At 40.0% G+C, this 20,388-nt stretch overlaps 1 protein-coding gene across 1 annotated transcript in view; it reads left to right on the forward strand.

The window, feature by feature from the left end:
- Window positions 1–20,388, forward strand: part of LOC103155365 (protein diaphanous homolog 2-like) — a 137,617-nt gene that overhangs the window by 109,757 nt on the left and 7,472 nt on the right. Inside the window, exons 9-10 of the mRNA XM_016663504.1 lie at window positions 7,141–7,305; window positions 15,058–15,324. Coding sequence (XP_016518990.1) covers window positions 7,141–7,305; window positions 15,058–15,324 — 432 coding nt within the window. The remainder of the gene's footprint in view (window positions 1–7,140; window positions 7,306–15,057; window positions 15,325–20,388) is intronic.

Genomic DNA, 20,388 nt, shown 5'->3' on the forward strand with positions numbered 1-20,388 from the left:
CCTTCACTAAGCTGCACTTCAATATCGAAAGTAGTTGTAGAATGAAGTTCTCAATCCAACTGTAGGATTATATAAGAATACTAAGCATTTGAAATGCTTAAATTATGATAAAAAAAATTCCTTCTGATCTGTGTCTTTTCTGTGACACCAGGCAACATGAGTATCTTACAACGATCAGCAGAAACATTCTCCATTGGGAAACTAATGAGCAAAACTGTTTGATTTAGATCCAACATGAAATTGTGGGCGTAGCTTGCATTGTTATGTAAAAAACAAAAAGAAAAAAAAGAGAAGGACTTCTGAAGTTTTTGTTAAATTTCTGCCTAAATCATTGTTACTCCAAGGCTGCAGAGTCTTCTGTTGTAATGTCCACTATCGTTTCTGCCTTAAGGAACAATCTTCCTCGGTTGTTCAGTGCATCAAGCTCTGGCTCAAAGTGCAATACTTTGTAAAATATTGGATGCATTGTAGTGGTATTGAGTTCATACGCCGAGTTTTCCCACGGATTGAATTGTTGTGATTTTTCTGCTCTTGTGACATTATACGGACCAACAGCAGGAGAGAAAGGGGAAGATTTTCAGTTGTAGGAGAAAACGTCTTCCATTTCCTTGCCAGAAATTTAGCCTCAGGCTAGCTCTAATTTTCTGTGTAAATGTTGGTTTAGCGCATATTAAATTGCAGGATGATTACTTTGTTTTTTATGACTCCTGAATTAATTTAAAGCTGAAGTTATTTGTTTTCTTACAAAGCAAGCTTGCTTGGTCGAAACATTCACAGCATTGTTTACTATGATTCAGATCAATGAATTTGTATTAATAATCGCCGTCACTTTAATCCATTACGTGAGGTCATTTCTCAGTGTGATTCCTTTCCTACGCTCACTTTTGACTTTCATTCGCTAGAGCACCGAAAACACCAGAAAAACACCAAAACAAAAGAGTTTGGTATCTATTTCAAGCTCTCTTGTGTTTATTTTAAGAAGACAAGCAATGGACTTCAGTAAAATGATGTGTTCCATCAGACATGCAGTGCTAAGTCTCTGTCATGACTCTGTACTCCATTCCTTCATCCTCTTCTTAGTCAGCATGATGGCTTGTGTCCAGTCAGTGGGCAGTCTTGGTGTAATTTGGCCCAGAGGGGCTGCTGGCAGTAGGTGGGGGGATAAAGGGAGCAGGCATAGTGGGGTTTGGAGAAAAGCAGGCTTAGTGTGGGGCCTTGGATGCAGTGGCCAATGAGCACATAGGAAAAGCATTAAATAAACATTAATGGAACTAGGTTACAGGAGACTTATTAGCAAGGCTTTTTGGGCCCCCACTGTAGGGTTTTATGTCGCACTTTAATAACTCTCTCATGCACACAGGTAAACAAACCAGGTAATTTATTGCCATCCTCATAGGTGGCCAATGTGAACACAGTTTTTACTTTGCTGTGGTCCATAAATTGATTCTTCTCTGTGTTTCATCATGTGAATGAATAGCGCGTGGCTCCAAAAAGGAGACTACAAATCTGATTTGGATCCAGTTTTGATGTCAGTTTGTGATGTTAAAAATGAGTGTGCCTAATCGCAGCTTAGTAATTTCAACATACCCTTTTCTGGCATGTCAAAAAGATAAATAGTGACTGATTAAAATGCAGTAATGAGGACTCTGGGGCAGGACAAAAACCTAAATCTGGATTTTACAAGGACAGAAAGTAACTGCAGTTTATAGCGAGTAGGAAGAAAGGCAGAGCAGAGCCCAGAATCTGAAAAAATATTTTATTTCCTGACTATTTCTAATTCAGATTGCTCAATGCTCTTATTATTGCATTTCTTTGGGATTTCTTGGGAATTTAATTAGACAGATCAACATAAAGTAGAACATAAATGGGAAGTGACATTTTTTTTTCAAGGATTTTGAAATGTTTAAAATAATAAGAATAAAAATAACTTTTCATAATTGTTTTTGTTTAATTTCTGAAGAGGATCTTAGGACCCCAACCGTGTTGACTTATTGCAACAGTTGGGGTCCCACCCCTCTTTGAGAACTGCTGCCTTACTTCAAACTATAATTCTTACCACTTCTCTTTTGGCAATGTTTTTTTGTTTTTTTTTTTGTTTTTGTTTTTTGTCAACTCTTTGTAAAGATCAAATTTGTGGTTGGCAAAAACTTTAACAAAGTCACTTGAGCTGTGGGTCTCTGCAGACTGCAGACTCTCCAGAGTCACCTCCTCTTTGACTTCTGTAGGTAATTTGATTGAGCTGGATTTTATATAGAGGAATCAGAGTAAAGGGGGTTTGAATGCAAAATGCTTGTCACCCTTTATATCATTTTAATTTCTGAACCATGCATCATTTTCCATTTCACAGCTAAGTGCTACTTTCCGTCTGTTACATACAATAGAAAATGGAAATGTTTTTAAAGCAGAGTCACAGCTTTAAATCCTCGTCAGTGTTTGCTGTATGGAGCCCCTTCAGCCTCAGGGCTGTTGTCCTTCTCTGTCTTGGTAGGGTTTAATGCAGGGCAAGCTGTCCTCCTGTGAGGACAGCCTGAAGAGAAGAGCGAAGACTGACAAACAGAGTTGGGGGGCAACCAAAGACTGCCTAATGCCTTACCTCGTGACCCGGCGTGCCCACTCCAAGCCCAAGTGGTGTGAATACGAGACCTGGTTCAGACAGAATACTTGTGAAAGTCCACTCTGAGCAGGAAAGAGGGGATTTGTTGTCTGAGAGCGAGAATTGAATGGAGAGAATATCAAGTGAGGGTGTAGAAAGAGAATTATAATGAGTTTTTTCCTTTGACTGAGACAGGGTGTAAAAACAGGGAAGTAAAAGAAACAGAAAGAAAACAAAGTGTCCTACAGTGAAAAGAAAGAAAAGTGTAATTGACAGCTGGACAGTGAAAGAATGGTAGCATGACAGTAAGACCGTACATTTTCAGTATATATATATATATATATATATATATATATGAAATGTGTGTGAGTATGTTTGCCTTCTCATTCTGTTTTTGTATGCATGCTGGATGGCGGCTCCAGCGTGCAGGTTGTGTTGCTGCAGGATAGTGTGTGTCAGGCTCCATCAATATGACATGTCTTTGATGTGGAAATATGAAGAGCAAAAGCCCAGCCAGCTTCAGTCCAGTCCCCAGCGGGACACATCTACCACAGTGCATACGTGGGCATTTCAGGGAGTGAGATGGGAAGGGGAGTAAATCGGGGAAAATAAAACATCCAGAGAGCCACAAGCTACATCGGGCACCGCAAGTAATTAAGTAAAATTTAAGTTTGATAGCACATTCCCTGAAAAAAAAAACAAAAAAACACACAATACAAGATTGCAATCATGAAATCCTGAAGCCTTGTATGTGGCAATGCTAAAGGCTATTGATCACACGACCTCGGTGACGATGCAGAGCCCTGTGACTTGGAACCAGGATGTAGGTTTTATGTTCAAGGAGCACAGAAATGTGACTCAGATCCGTATTTTTTTCTTCTTCTTTTTTGTTTGCTGATGTGCATATCTGACTTTTTCATGACAGTCTGACTGACCCATTTCCAATATTTTCACCAAAAAATTAAAAAAAACAACACAAAAAAAAAATCTGATTTGTGCCATAATCATATGTGGTACTAAATCAGAAATGATTATGATAGTCTTGAATTGTTATTTCAATTCACAGATGGCTGCATCTATTATTACTACCATAAGCAGTGTGGGGTTGTACACCGTACACAGAAACAACAGGGGCTCTTATGCAGAACCTTGAGGTCCACCATAGTGGAGTGGAGTATTACTTGTGATTTGAAACAATAGCGTCCGTTTGATCAATTGTAAGTTCTCGAAGTGATTTTTTTTTTTTTTTTTTTTTTTTTTTACATTTACTCCCCCCTCCCCCCCAAAAAAACTAAAGGAGTGATAAACATATTGTAAACATGTAATGGAAACATTATAGTGGTGTGCTTTTTTTATTCCTTTGATTTCTTGACATGATTATGATGATCATTTTCTGCACCCCCTTTTTCATATGATTTTAAACAATTTGTATTTATTTTTTTCATTCTAACCTAATTTAGCAAAGTTTATTTTTTAAAAAGGCTGTATATTTCTATGATGCGCTAGCTGCATATTAGATTCTAAAAAGTTATTTTTCCACTTACCCATAAAAAAAATCACAACTCCAGTACTGCAAAACTCAAGAGTCCTTTTGATGTTGAAAAGATATGTTACTTTGGCAAAGTTTTACTTTCACATCCATCCGCTGGGGCTCTCTAGAAAAGAAGGGGAGATTGAGGGAGGTGTACAAAGGAAGAGATAACAGAGGTCTGACAGGAGCAATGGGGGTAAATCGCGTCCAGGCAGACATGGATACAGAGAGACGGAAGAATAAGTCCATTCGCTGCCCAATGTTCTGACTGTCCCAGTGTGACCTTACAAAAAAAATTCAACAAATCTACACCTCCTCCTCCTCCACATGCGCAAAACTCCAAAAAACACTTCTGCAATTGTGTGGTTTTGGATCAATGTAATATGCTTTGCTCATGACATCATTGGTGAGTTTTTAGCTGGGGAAACAGAAAAATTCCAAATACGGCATTGATTATAAACTAGCAAAGCAGGACATGTTGGAAAGCTGCGTGGCCTCCACACAATAATAGCAGACTGTTCAAAAAGAACAATGTCTTGATAACTGTTTGGCCCTGGTAATCGCAGGCCACATGCTGTCCCACCTGACCATGGATGTTGCCAAGGCGACTGTAAAAGAACACTAATTGCCTATAACTGCACCCAGACTCAGAAACTGGGACCTTCGTAGGAGTAACACAAGCAAGCAGTGAAGTGTTGTCAAATGATGGCCTTTAATAATCGGTTGACTGCAACAGCATCAATTTAGAGTGGATTGCAGTGGGAAACACATAAGAAAGACAAACACATTTAATTAGATGAATTTTATATTATTAATCTTTAATTTCCATTGTTGCTCTTTACTTTGCAGTCTTTTATTTTGCATGTGCATCCAGCAATTCCTCTGGCATGAACACTAACACTCCAAATAGACAAATACAGAGACTGATTTTGTACTTCCTGTCATCAGGTGGCGCTGCAGGTATTGCACTTTACCTGCCCCAATTGAAACCTTGTTTTGCCTTATAGATATTTTCCATCTGTATTCCAATGTATAGGTCAATTTAAATTAGTAAAATTAAATTCAGTAGTTACACACATAATAGATTTAAATTGTAAGCAGAACCAAAAGCTTCTTATCGCTTTGATATAAATTACATGGTTTTTTTTTCTGTTTTAAGGAAAAAACGAGACAACCGAGAGGAAAAATACTCCACCAGAAATGTAATACTAAAAATACACTTTAAAATCGTATGGATTACATCTCATTCATAAACTTCACTTTTCTCAAATTCTCATCTGATATTGAAGAGTTGGAGTAATTTTGGTTGATTGGTTAATCCTGTTAGTTCACCACTCTAATATTGTCTTCTTATTCTGTGGATAACAACTTTCACAGCTAAATCGTTTCAGAGAAGCCTTAGAAATAACCTCTAACTGAGGGTTGCCAGCCGTCCCGTAAAATACGGAACCGTTTCGTAATTGGCTGTTAAATGTAGCGTCCCATACTGATCCAATACGGGACGCGATTTGTTCCGTATTCTACAAATATGTAATAATAAAGAAGTGTTTCCCGAGTATATTATATAGTAGGCTGCTGCCCCAGTCATTGTTTGACTCACGGTAACACACACTTCCGGCCGGAACATTATTTGCGTTGCACAGACATAACGTCCAATTTTCAAGTTCGGCCCGTGGGGATTTTCATCGTTTTTGGGGGACCAATAAGCATCCTTAAAATGCCTGGCGTACGGCAGCCTTTCTCCTCCGGGAGCTGCTGGTTGGAAGCGCTGCAGGAGTATTTATACAGGTGAGCAGATAGCCTGAACACGGCGGGCGGCGGAGTAGTTGATGGTTACAGTATAGGTGTAGCTTTACGGAAGAACCGCACAATAAATTTAATATCATCCCGGTGTGAACAAACGGGTGGCGGAGCGCATCGTGGCGGTACATGGCTGGTAGATGAGTTTCTTTGTGGGAGAACAAAGGTGCCGTAAATATCCCGTATTGCTCCCCACGTTCTTACTTCGTCCCCTGGTCTATCGGTCGTGTTTTTAAAAAACAGCTGAATATCGTACTGATCTATGTGTCAACAAAAAAGACATAAAAATATTTTATCATCACACTTTGCTGTCTTTAGCATCGTGTGCCTGCAGACTGTCCACCAGCTGAGCTGCACTGTGCTACTGTACGTGTGCACTCTATGGTTATAAGTGCTCTTAGCTGTTCACCTCACTTAGGTTTGATGATTGTGGAGGCAGGATGAGTTTTGCTCTTGATGCACGTGGTTGTTTATGAAGTTATGCTGTCTTTTTTTTTTTCGTCCTTGCGTGTGCGTGAGTTTCATATTCATCCTTCACGACAAATATAGCCAGCACCAATAACAACTATCGGCCTAAAATGAGTAAAAAGCTGTAATTTCAAGATGACCAGAGTGTGTTAATGAAATTCCTGCTCAAGGTCTCCTTTTTTCCACGTTTGTGTCCTCTACATGTGTGTTCATGTAAATCTGCACCGCATCGCTCTCATCCCGCTCAGGGTGGGAGTCTTGTAGTGCCCCAGTGCAGTCTCCATGAGGTCAATGGCTGCTGTGATAATGTTTAACTGATGCCGGCTGTCAATACTCATTCACCGGGAGAAAAGTCCTCCGCCTGTTCAGTAAATTACACAGTGCAACGTGAGCTGTGAGGTTCAAAACAACCTGACCCCACTGTTGTTGTGCGAAACAATAGAACAATGACTGCAATCAGCTTTTCCAGCAACCATCTGTGTCATGCTGCTGCCTACAAAGCACCTTTCCATTACTTCAGGGCTGCTGCTATTAGCTCTCCTTGTCATTGACTCCAAAGTGAGATGAAGACCCTCCTTTATCCATTTTTTTTTCTTTCTTCTGCTGACCTTGACTTAGGTGGGTCTTAAAAATACTGTACGGCAACATGTGTGTGACATTTCCCTGCTATTGCTGGTTACCGTAGCATTTTAATGTCTGTGTTTGAGGCGTTGCGTTTTCCGTTTTCCTTGACTCCCCCTTTTTTCACGGCTTCTCCAAACATTCTCGGGAGCAGTACGAGAAGCTGTCCACCATGCACAAGAACATGCAGAAGCTGTACGAGAGCATCGGCAGCTACTTCGCATTCGACCCCCACTCAGTCAGCGTGGAGGATTTCTTCGGAGAGCTGGCCAACTTCCGCTTCCTCTTCATGGTGAGTTTAAAACGACGGCACATGTACTCTGTTCCTAGAAAGCAGACACACGGCGCCCAACAGCGGCCACCACCCACACATGCACATGCCTTTGCACTCGCTTGCTTGCACACATTGGGTGTTAGTGAAATGAGAGCTGGTTGCACATGCTCACATTTTCATCAAACTTTGCAGCAGGACCCCACAGATGGTGAAAAATTACAATGTTCTCATTGAAACTGAATGTTAAATTGGGATTACAATTAGAGGAGCATCCCAGTAAATTAGAATAGGATGGAGAGCTTAATTTTTTTGTCTCTAATTCATTTCAGGATGTGACTCTCATAAACACACTCTGATATATAAATCCCAGACTGAAGGGTGTGAACTGCAGAAATAAAAACTTGAAGTGTCACTGCATGTGTAGGGAATCTTCTTCTGAACTAAACTACTGAAATAAATTAGCATTCGTTTACATATTATGGCCTTTTTTTAATGATTTTTATAAAGGAAATGCTGAAAACAAATGACATAGCTAAGACAGATTGAAGATTTCACTTTTTTTTGTCAGTAGTGTTCACCTCTCGTTTGTAGTAAAGCCTTCCATCTCAAAATGTCCTGACCCTGGTGTAATAACTAAGACCTTTTCTTACGAATTAAGATTACTTTAAGGCATCAACATTTCATCTCCTTTGTTATTTTTGTCATACTTGACAGACCATAACTTAAGTCTGAAATAGAGCGTTGAAGGTGATTTTGTCCCTCTGCAATTCCAGAAGTCATCAATGTTTGTTTTTTTCTTTCACTTGGGAAACAATCATTTCAGCTTGCCAACTTCAAAATACAGGAAGGTTTTCAGTCCAAAACAGTGCCACACTTTGTATTCAGACTTTATATTTCCAATATGGTTCTTGTAAGTTCTCTGAATGTGCTCAGGAAGAATGTAACAAGGCCCACCTGCTGTCATTTCCTTCCATATGCCATTTTTCCTGTATCAAATACCTTTTTGTTTGCAGATAGTTTTCCAGTGCTATAACAGACTGTGAGGTTTTGAATAGTGTCACTTTTCTGTTTCTTGTAAAAGCCGACTAATGTTCAGCTGCCGGCGGACACAAAAGCAACTTCAGTCTTTTTGTGTTTTTTTTCTTTTGCATTTTATTTACTTTTGATTCAGTCAAATTGGGTCATTTTTCATTAATCTATTCTTCTCTCACAGAAGTGTCCCGAACATTTCAAAGATTATTTTATGTGCTGATCTTTTAAATAGCAAAAATTCTAAAGACTTTGAATTTGTTTAAGATTTTATTAATGTTCACAATGGATTCAGAGATGTACGCAAAGCTAACCAATTGGAGAAGCGTTTGCTGCTGTTGGCTCTAGCACAGATTTGTTATATTAAAACATTTAAGCTAATGTTAAATTTAATGATTTTCCTGATATCAAGGGGAAAAAAACTGCTTTTATGGCTGGGAAAAAAGCTTTATAATTGTTTCAAATTCGCTTAAAATTTGAATTAAGAACACATTTACTCTAGAAGTGAAGCATTCCAGACAGACTCTGATGTTGACCAGAGTGCGGTCTTGGGGCCACTTGCGGCCCTTTGAATGATTTTCTGCTGCCCTCGACAACAGTTCTGCAACAAAACAAATCTGGCCTTTCTCTGGCTGACGCAGGTAGATACTTTTTAAAAAAATCTTTTACCGCAAGATTTTCGACAAAATAACAAAAAGTTAGGTGCACCAGAAAATATTCCTCATTTATTAAACTGCTTTCTGTGTTAATCTCAATTTAAATTGAGCCACAAACATCAAACAACTCGGCTGCCCCCTTTGAGTCATCCAGCAAGTACTTCAGAAGACAGAATGACCCAAATCCCACTGTTGTTCCTGAACTTAGACTAAAAACGATTAAAAAGCCATCCCACAATAACCCCCAAAAAATAGAAAATGCTTTGCCTGTCTTTTAATAACACACTCATAAAAGACCCTTGACATGCTTTTGATCTACAATCTCCTTCTAAAAATGTCTGTTTCATTCATCTGAATAAAATCTTGCACATGCAGTTTATTTTTGAGCTGATAATAAAAAAAAAACAGGCACAAGAATATTTATTTAACTCCTTTCAGCACTTTCTCAGTTCAAGTTCATGTTGAAGTTTCTTCGCTGTGGACAGTGATATTTGTGGTCAATCAGCTATGGTGATTCTTGGGTTGTTCCTGAAATGAAACTTGGACAAAACCAGCCGTTTAAACCGGATAATTATCCCAAAATCGCATGAAAGTTAAGTTTATATTTGTTCATTTGCTAAAAGTTATAACTGGAGGTGTTTTCAGTCAGAATGCAGTCAGTGGTGCATTATTGCATTTTATATGTTCCTTTGCTCAACATTAGACATTTTGTTAAAATTGGCTTTAAACAAGTTCATTCAGATGCATTCATTTGAACATGGAGAAAAATTAATAGTTCGATGACGCATCAACCAGGTGCAAATTGAATCAGTAATGATAGAAGCCATATGAAAAGTAAAGTAAAAATCCCCTGTTTTTCTCAGCAGTCTTCTAAACATGTATTTACCTGTCTTTGCCTCTCTGCCATCTCTCTTTCCCACCTGGCACCTCCCCTAAAGCTCCAGGTGACAGGATGATGACATCCTGTCCAGACGGTGTTCTCTTTTTCTCCTCGCAGCCCGTTAATGTAAATGGAAAGGTCCCCTTGTCTGAATCCCTCTCGTTTTCTGACTCTGATCCTCGTGTGAAACCCGCTTCCCATTCTCTCTGATCAAAGTGCACGAGCGCGCAGCGCAGCACTCCCTGAAGGATTCCAGAGTTGCATATCTGTAAAAGAGGCATCCACCCAAGAAAATAAATTATTCTCTCAAGCAAATAGCTGGATATGAATATTTTATTACCGATTTCCTGCTATGGTTAAGGGGATAGAAGTAAGTGGGATATAGTGTAGTTAATATATTCATACAAAAACAATCCTTTAATCACCACATTCCTCAGATATTATTTATAGTTTTTGGCGCTTCAGCTTTACTGACAGAAAGGCTAATCCCATCTGCTTCCAGAGCACAAGGAATCAATGGTTGTTCCTATTTGAATGTTGTTTTTATTTTTCTTACCCTGTGAAACAACTAGGCTAACTCATTTCTTCCTCCAAAAAAAGGTCTTATGCTTTATTCATCTTTGACTCGCGTCGACTCCTTCTTGATTGTGACAAATGGCAAATCAAATAAACGTGATGACTTGTTGTCAGTGAACATGCTAGCTGGATTTAGCCTCTTGGAACGCCTGGTGCGCCGCTGACATTTGTTTATTATTCTTTGTAAAATGCGGAGATATGAAGTTGTTTGACTCGGACAAAACATCCTCGCCAAGTTCCTTCTCTGTCGCGCCGCCCTTTGTAACGCATTCACAGCACAAAGCATCTGCTGTATTAAAGAATTCCCTTGCAGTACAGTCGCCCTAAATTGCTTTTACTAAAAAGCGGAAGCTTAATGCACCCGACCGACATAAGGCATTTGAGCAAACGCATTGACAGACAGTTCTCACAGAACTGAATGTAACTGATAAGAGAATCCATTAACTCTATTTTCCTTCTGTTTCATTCTCCGTCTCTCCCTCACCTCGTTTTTTTCTTTTTTTTTTTTTTTTGAGCCCAATAAAATATCATTTGAGCCAGGATTTGAGGAGTTCAACAATTTGTTAATTTAATGCTACTGCCATACTTTGAAATAGAGTATGGGTGAAATGCAATAGCAGGGAGTGTTATATGTAATCCTGACCAGGAGCATGAGGATGGGGAGTTCTTCTTTTTCATTAATGAGTTATCAAAGCACAGCAGATGGGCTGGGATGAGCCAACAGTTTTCCTTGTTAATGGAGTGACTTTCTAATATGACCAAATCACTCAGTGGGTCCATAGAGTAACAGGATAGAACGTTTCTGAGAAGGTTTTTAATATTTGTAGGTGCCATTTTTCACCTTATTTGATATAATCCTCATTTATTCCTTCAAAATATAAAACGTGATCGCTGCTTTTAGACTCGGCTGATTCATCATCATGTTTATGCAATATATTTACTTACTGTACAGCGACTTTGGAGGTCACCCATCAATATGTGAGTACATGTATACAGCAGCAGAAGCCTCTCAGTCCGTAACCTATAACTTCTTGAAGCCATTTCACCCCACATCCTGGCACACGGTGCAGCAGATGGCTAATAAACACATTTGCTACTTAAAGCCCAGGCGTTGTAGTGTTTGTAAAATTCAAATGAGATATAGCGATGGCACCCTCTCTGTGTGAGATCATTGGTGCAACCGAGCAGTTGGAAATACTTATTACGCCCTCACTGGACCGGCAAACTCATTTGCATGGGAAGGGAACCATGCTGTGGGAGATGTGTTGTGTTGCACAGGTCAAGGAGGAACAATACACACATTTTAGAAATTATAAAGACAACAGAGCCAGACTGGGTATCATGGCCTTAGTAAAGAACTGCCATATTAGTATTTGGACAGCATTACTGACAGCTGAATGCCAAATGGAACACATTTTGTTCTTACAAAATTTTAAATTTCTCATTTGTTAAAATTTGCATAGCCAATATTTGATCGTGACGCAGGCATAAACGCATTTTTCTAATAACCAGAAGGACTTGGAAATACATTTTTGCCGGATGCAGTCATACGTTTTGTAGCGTTCACTCACACAAATCCAGGTTTCCAGGTCACAAGGTGTGCATAGAAAGTTCTGCATACGCTAAAATGGACTACGGCTGGAAAAAAGGGAGGGAACAAAGAGACATCCTGACCCAAAGCCCAAACCACCTCAAACTCTAAATGGACTTCCTGACTGTCTGAAAATATCTAATGTTTCTACGTACTCCAAAAAGATACATCTATAGAAAGATATTTGCCCAATCGTCTTTGCAAAATAGTTGATAATGATTTGGGAACATAAGTTGTCCAGTACTACCACAGATTCTCAATTGAATTTCAATCTGGACTTTGACTGGGTCGTTCTAACATGCTTATTGTAGCTCTTGATCTTAACTTTTTTTTATTTGCACCAACAAAGCTCTGCATCTCAACCAGAGTTCAATATTTTTTCCTGATCTCACCAGAGGAACCATTTTCTGCATGCATCCTGTTTTCTTTGGCACAACAGATTCTTAGAGGGACAAACAACAAAATACAAATACCAAAGAGAAAAACCTTTCATGTTTTCTCTTAAAATCACATCGCATGGTTTGGTTTAGTCCAGAATGCATTAGAGAACTAACTGGACATTAATAGAGTCCATTGAGAAATATCTGAGCAAGATGTCAAATCAACCAGTTTATTTATCAAGTCACATTTCATTAGAATATTTTAATCTTGGACGTCCTCCCACAATAAACGGAGCTGTCAGGGAAACTGAGCGCGATACAATCGATCTTCGCCCGAAGGAAATTTCAGCCTGTCGCAGAGAACTGGGAAAGGGACACAAAATAAACCACAGATGCAGGGCTTTGATAATTAGAGGTGTTGTTTGATTAGAGCCGCTAAATTATGTATCGTAATCATGTTTACAGTCAGAATTAATTGTTTGTTTAGAATAAGTTTCGCCGACAGGACTTATGTACGCAATCTACATAATTTCTACCCCGATTTTATCCTGAAGCACTTCAGCAACGTTCATTTGGAAATGAGCTGAACCCTGCTGGTGGTTGGCTGTCAGAGCTGCTCATCATTTGGAGAAAATATGGGAGGTAAACGTTTTGTTGCCAATACAAGGCACAGCTCTCATCCTGTTGAAAGCGGCAGCAGAGTGGATGCAATCAATATCCTGTGCAGGGGGCAGTGGTCTAATTTACACAGCCTTGATGTGGTGATTAAATACAGGTTGGTATGAGAGACGTCGCTGACTTGCAGTAGTTTGAGACAAGTAATCACAATTTCACAACACACACACAATGTTAATACTTTCTCTTTCTTCACTATCATTTTGTTTATTTCCACGATTTAAACTTGATATATATATATATATTTTTTTTATCACAATTACTCAACCTCGCTCTTCTCTCTCTGTCTCTGCCGCCATCGCTGCCCTTGTCATCCGTCAAGGAGGCGGTGACAACGAGGGCCCGTGTCCTTGGACATGTAGAAAAGCCCTGCTATTGACTGGCATGATGAGCCGCTCTTTCCTTGTTCCTTTCCCGCAATCCCCATAATCCCTCTGTCTTAGCTGCCAACACGGCGCACTCATCAGGACCACAGGGGCGGTGGATGGGGGGCCTGCTGTCGCCACATATTATATCACCGCTCAGAGAGGGTTATGCCTTCGCTTAAAGCTGCCCACATGGATGCATACGGGAGAGGGAACACCGCAGATGAGCTGAAGCATAAAGATGTAAATGGACTCCAACCTTGGCGCACATAATCGTATGGATTTACTAACATGAAGTATGACCTCCCACACGTGGAACCTCTGCTGCACCACAGGCGTAGCATGCAACAGCATTTTGTTGTCTCCAAAGGTCACACAGTTGCATCTTATTCTCTCCTTGCAGCAGAACAAACTGACAGATTTGTACAGTGCTGAAGACATACGGTTTATTATCTCTCTATCCCGGGTTCCTTTCTGGCATTTCAGCTGGTGACCGCGGAGGAGACGGATGCTTTCTGAATGCTGGGCTCGCTGCACGACTGCCACATGTTGCTTTCTCAATTAAATGTCTTTCCAGTGTTGTCTGAAGAATTATGCCTGCATTATGTCGTGCAGAGATTTTCAAAAGCGTTCAATTTGAACCTTTTCACGTTTTGTCTCATTAGAGCCACACAATTCAATGTATTTTAATTGGATTTTATGTTATTGACCAACTGAGTGAGCATAATTATCAAGTTAATACCTGTTTTTTTGTTTTTATCTCTGGTTTTGGGGTGCAGCCTATTGGCGTCGAGAAAAATGAGAATGGTGCCAATAGCACGGCGAGTAGCATGGCGCCTGGTGTTTTAGCTTCCGAAGCTGCATTTTCTTTATAACATGTTAGATATTCTTTACAAAAAATTCCTTGAATAGGTGAATTATCCACATTCGGCAGAAGAATCTGCTGTCAACAGGCGGGGGTCTTCTGGGCCACTTTATGCACTATGCTTAAATGTTAGTTAATTATTGTGAGTACCAAGGTTTTTGATGCTCTGTGTCTGTATAGTGACACTTTTTACAATTCTTACAAGAAAAGCTGTAGAACTTTTGCTGGTAAATGTATTAAATAACCAAGCTATCCTTCTAAAATGGCAGACAAGACGAGCAACATTCTTTCATGAAAACTTGACATGGAAATATTGAATTTTTTTTTAAATTTACTTATTTTTAATATCACATAAGATATCTATGAAATACTTTGGAGTTTTTTTTATGTGATAAAATGTGTAAAAGTCAAAGGCTATGAACTATTTTTGAAAGCACTGATTATGTGTGAATGTCCTCATTCATGTAGGTTTGGCATTAAATCAGCTGTGGGACTGAAATCATGTACAGAAACCTCACTGATAGATGGGCTTATAATAAAAACAGGCCTATACACAGCAACAGATACATTGTTTATTCCAGACGCTTATCTCTATCAAGCCAGTTGCTGAATAAGACTTTGCTGATGGTATTCTGCTGCTCTTGTGCACTATACAGTGTAGAAGGTGATAAAAGAGTGAAGGTGGCAGAGCAACATTCTGATTTTATCTGTTTGTGTGTGTGTGTGTGTGTGCGCGTGCGCCCGCCTCATCAGGAAGCCGTGAAGGAGAACCACAAGAAGAGGGAGATGGAGGAGAAGATCAAGAGAGCCAAGCTGGCGAAGGAGAAAGCTGAGCGAGAGAAGCAGGAGCGTCAGCAGAAGAAGAAGCAGCTGATTGACATGAACAAAGGTACGCTGCTTCTCCCCATGCCGCTGCCGAGACGGAGACGGGGAGTTCAGGGGACAAGAAGCGCAAGGGTGGAGAGAGGGTTTCATGGAAATTTGCTGCACACGGATTTGAACTCAGCCGCTGATACTAATGTAGAGACGCAGGGGGAGGGAGTCCTTTATTTTAGTTTATTTTCAACTCTCATGTTTACAGTGCTTCCATAGCTCAGTCAGTGCTTCCAGACAAAAGAGAGGTTATGCTAGAATTGGTATTTTCTACTTATCCACATTCTGTAGACAAAAAACATTCTCCCCCTGCTGCATCTAAAAATTGAACACATTTTATTCAGTCATGCTTCCAGTTATTGGAAAGTAGTCACAAATAAACTCAAATATTTTGTTTGCTTACAGAGACACATGCTGGAAAATACAGGCTCCATGTAAAGATAGGAAATTAAGGCCCGTTTTATCGACTAAACCGGAGATTGCTGTGTAGATGGCAATCTCAACATGATCATTATGGCTCTGGTAGTTTAGCATTCATTACATGGAAGCAATGCAAGGAAAAACAATTGTATAACAGTTTCCAGAACCGCTGTAATGACTCCTCTGTCCTGCAGCAACGGCAGCCAGTCGTGTATTGATCAGTGTGAGCTGCCATTGTTTCGCACGTGGAGGAAAAAACACAGTGACAGAGGCTGATGCTTGTGTCTAGTTATGACAATGACACTGAAGGAATTTCAAGCCTGGGAGGCCTTACAGGCAGTCAGTGCACTCTTTTGTCCATTATTTATTCATATTTTTTGACTAACAGACTGGGATTTCCACACCAGTTTCTAAATGTCAGAACTTGCCAAGGACCTCTCCATCGCCCAGCCTCATTGGGAAATATGACAAGACAGTCTCCAGCACGCCACAGACTCTCCAAGATAATTGATGCATGCAACAGTTCTTCTCTCGCTCTTTTCTTTTTTTTTTTTTGTTCCCCGAGCAGAGACCTCTCTGAAAGCTCTACTTTCAATAATCCAACATGGCTGAGCTGAAGGAGGCTGTCTACCCCCTCACCCTCTGTGTCTGGCAAACCAGATGGAGAAGGATGGAGAAGTGGTGCGATATTAAATATTTCTGCCAGAGCAGATTTTGATCTTGGTTTCTGAATGCCATAATATGACATTCAGAATGAATAAAACATGAGGATGACATGGGCAGCGTTGCCTGCAGCCTCCGAGATAGTGGGGGATTGTGCTGCGCACCGACACCTAGATTACTGGACTGTCTCGATGACGGTGACCTTGGAAAATTATGGAAAACTCGCTTTCTTAATCCAAGATGCACTTGGCATGAAAAGCTTTTCTGCTGTCAAGGTTCTTACCTGCATATTTTTTTCATTAAACCTAGAATAATTTCATGTATTTTTACTTGTTTCTATGCGGAAAGCAATCTAACAAAAGGAGTGGGAATTTAAGCTCCAACCAGAAACGGGTGGGAGTGTGTTCAACTTATTTGTTTGTCCTCACGCCCTCGGTTTCCTTTTTGTTTGGAAGATGTAAACAGTGGCTCTCCTAGGTGTACACACCCCTGTAGAAAGACCAGATTTATGAGGCCGGGTTTATGAGATGCAATAACAACGCAACAAGGAGGAAAAATGAGCTTTTTCCAATGTTAATTTATCACATATACTTTGCCTTGAAACTGAAATACCAAAATATCTGTGAGGAGGGGGGGGAGATATAAAAAACTGAAATGAGGTGCAGCGACCTGGTTGTGAAGGAACTGCATCTTTGGACTAATTCTGGGTTGAGATATACGATGAATTATTATCAGCGTAAGTTTTTGGATACTCTCACCCTGCATCTTGTTTTTTACCACAGGTTGAGTAAAGTGCAAGTCATCCGGGACGTGTGATTGATAGGAGTGCGTCAGGGCGGGGCCGTGTACACATTTAGTTGTGCGTAGCGCTTGTGGCAGTTTAATTAACTTTTTCTATCTTACTAAACAAGCTAAGCTATTTATGCCTTGATGTAGATATATCTTTATATTGTGGAGTCTTGTTTGGCCTTCTCTGCGCTGAATGTATTGTAGGCTTACTAAATGAGCCACAGAAATCCAAACAGACCCGATCATCAAGCAAATAATTTCAGCCCGACCCTGCGCGGGCCAAAAATCTAAATTCTACCTTGCCTGCAGCCTCAGACATTTCAGGGATTGCGTTGTGCACCGACACAGAGTCCTGGCCGGTCTTAATAACGGTGAACTTGAAAATATGGAATATCCACTTTCCTGAAGCAGGAGGTGCTCAGCGCTGCCAGCTTTTCCTCTGTCAAGGTCGTTACCAGCATTATTATTATTTTTTTTTAACCTTGACATTTTTTTTCTGCTCCTTCAGTTGTTTTTCTTTGCGGAAAGCAATCTAAGGAAGGACAAACGCATGCAGGGCTCCGTTAATGCGTCTGATGAATGGGAATGTAAGCTCCAGCCAGAAGAAGGGTGGAGGTTAAAGCAGCTCGGTGGTTTGCGCTCGCGCCCCGCGTCTCGGTTTCCTTTTAAGCTGTTTGGTTGGAAAATATATAGCAGGAAATTCAGTGTTTTCTTGTTGCGCATCTTTCTTCTCTGCGCCTCCTCTCCTCCCTGTTTGACAACCTTGGCTTGAGACTCTCGGCTCTTGTCTCCCTGCCTGCTCTAAAATTCTACATGTGCTTCACATATTCGAAGAGTTGGTTATTTGAGGTGATTTTCCTATCAATATTTCATGCGGAGCATCACTCTTGTTTTCTGCGGTGGCTTGGGAAAACACAGAAGTGGGCAACACAAAGAGACTCGTGTAATTCCTCTCGCCATTAATTAATGATGGCTGAGCATTTTTGACATTAATTTTAAATTCTGGGGGTTAAAAGGCTAAATGAAATCCTGAAATAGATAGTTCAGACACCTGCTCTTAGAGATCAGACTGATAGAAATTGAGTAGAGCCAGCTATGTTTTCTGTGTATTTGGATGCATAAGCTGAGCAGATGGGGTAAACATATGCCTATTGTGTTATGAGAATTAAGCACAGGTCAGTGTCTTATCTATTTTAGGGATTTACTGGTTTGCTCATTTTGTGGCTTAAAGGACTGCTTGATGGATAATAGTATTTTGTTTAACGCAATTTCAAGAGTCTATTTTTGAGAAGGGATAGATTTTATGTCATTTCACAAATTGCAACCTAATCCTCTTTGCTCGCAAATGATTAACAATGAAATGCATTTTTAATGAGAGTTTAATTCATTTAGCTTTTTGCCATGATGGCACCAGGATGGAGGAAAGAGGAGAGGGAGAGCAGATAAACGCTTTTAGGAAAGTGGTAATATAAAAAAAAACAAAATAACCCCTTGAAATGATGTCCTCTCTTTGTATCACTTTTCCAACAAAGTGACAGACAGATAAGAGAAGTGTATCACTAAACACTCCTCTCAGTTAAGTATTTGAAATCTTAATGTATGAAATATCTTATAAAATCATTACCCAGTCACTCAATTTGTTTTAATTTGCTCTAAGTGGATTCTCTTGAACTGACCAGCTGTTCAACATTTACAGAACCACTTTAGATCAGTGCAAGTGACTGTTGAGCTCTGCAGAATATGAACTCAAGCTAATGCCTGTGTCTATTACAGGCTAAGAGCAGGATATTTTTACTGCAAGGAAATGAAACAATGTCAGCAGCAGAAAGCTGGGCTCTGCACAGAGCTGCAGCGTGGTGGAGGACTTGAACTTTCCTTCGCTAAAGGCATCAGAGTGAGGAGAAGCAGGGCCCCTCTGGTCGCTGGCATCACCGGGGTCAGCCCCCCCGTCTGGGGCGAGTGTCTGAACCCGCATGTCATCTGCGTATTCCCAGTCAAATTCACTAAGCTCTCAAAAGACCCGGAAAGCCTGTTCGCTTTTTGAGCACGATGTGGTTTGGCATGAAGCACATATGAACAAAAAAAAACACAGCAAATAAGTAGATGCCAGTAGACCGTTATGTTTCAGCCAGGTACCAGGAAGACCTTTTTCTGAGAAACGTAGGCAAAAAAAAATGCAGATTTTATTGTTATTTTGTGTATTAGACAAATGAAAAACTGAAAAAAATGGTACATAGTTTATTATTAGAGATAAAAAATGTAAGCATTGCTTTGCATTTCTTTACAAATTATATCCTGTAGATTAATGTTTTGCTGCCTCTAACAGTTTTGAACAGCTAGTCGGCTTGTAGCTCAGTTGTGAAATAGCTAAAGCTGAGCCATGGAGTGTGTCTGTGAACACCAGTTTCTAAGTCTTGTTTCCAGTTTCCAATTACAAACAGAGCTGGACTTTGATTGGGCCTTTCTTATTCATAAATATGCTTTGATCTAAACCAGAGGTCTGTAACCGAGCCTCAAATATCAGATGATGTACTGAAAAAGACAACTTTGATTTTTGATAAATATTTACTACGAGTCATTTCTTGTGTTATGTTCCTATAAAATACATGGATTTCTGCGGTGGTCATGTGACAAAGTGTAAAAGAAAAAACAAAAAGACTTTCGGAAGGAAGACATTACACAGCTGACTTTTTTTGACCCCCTGTATATAGTCAGCTGTTTCACTAAAACCTTAAACATGCAAAAGCTCTAAACATGCACTTATCTTTTTTATTCTGTCTTCATTGCATCATTTTTTTTTTGCTGAATGGATGGCCACCCAGCTGCCTCAATCCACTGCAACAGCTTGAAGACGCGAGAAAAATGCAAATCCATACATTGGTTTGCTTTAACAGAATACAGTTTATGATAAATGTGTTTTGGCAGGAGACATATGTTCCAACATAGCCACTGAACGGACAATATAATCATCTTTTATACTGTTATCTTTGTTCATTCAGCATCTGGTAGCTGGATAAAAACAACTTAAAATCTATATTTGCACTTACAAATCATAAAGCTTAAAGGTGAGTGAATTAATGTGCTGGTAATAACGGACATGGAGTTCAGCTCAAGATGGTGTCGCCACAGTTGATTTTTATCGCAGAAATGTGTGTCCTCCTTTCCTCTTCCAAAACTCAGTGTGTGTGTCTTTTTTTTTTTTTTTTTTTTTTTTTGAGCTGCTAAGTTTTTTAGGCATTCTTCCCTCTCAGCCAGGCCTGCTAAAATGAGGTCTCCGTGTCTGTATGATTCTCTGCAGAGAGCAGTTGGCATGTTGACAATGATGGGCCTGCAGCTTCT

Source organism: Poecilia formosa, unplaced genomic scaffold, assembly GCF_000485575.1.
Source record: "Poecilia formosa unplaced genomic scaffold, Poecilia_formosa-5.1.2 Scaffold423, whole genome shotgun sequence".
In the NCBI taxonomy this organism is placed as follows: domain Eukaryota; kingdom Metazoa; phylum Chordata; class Actinopteri; order Cyprinodontiformes; family Poeciliidae; genus Poecilia; species Poecilia formosa.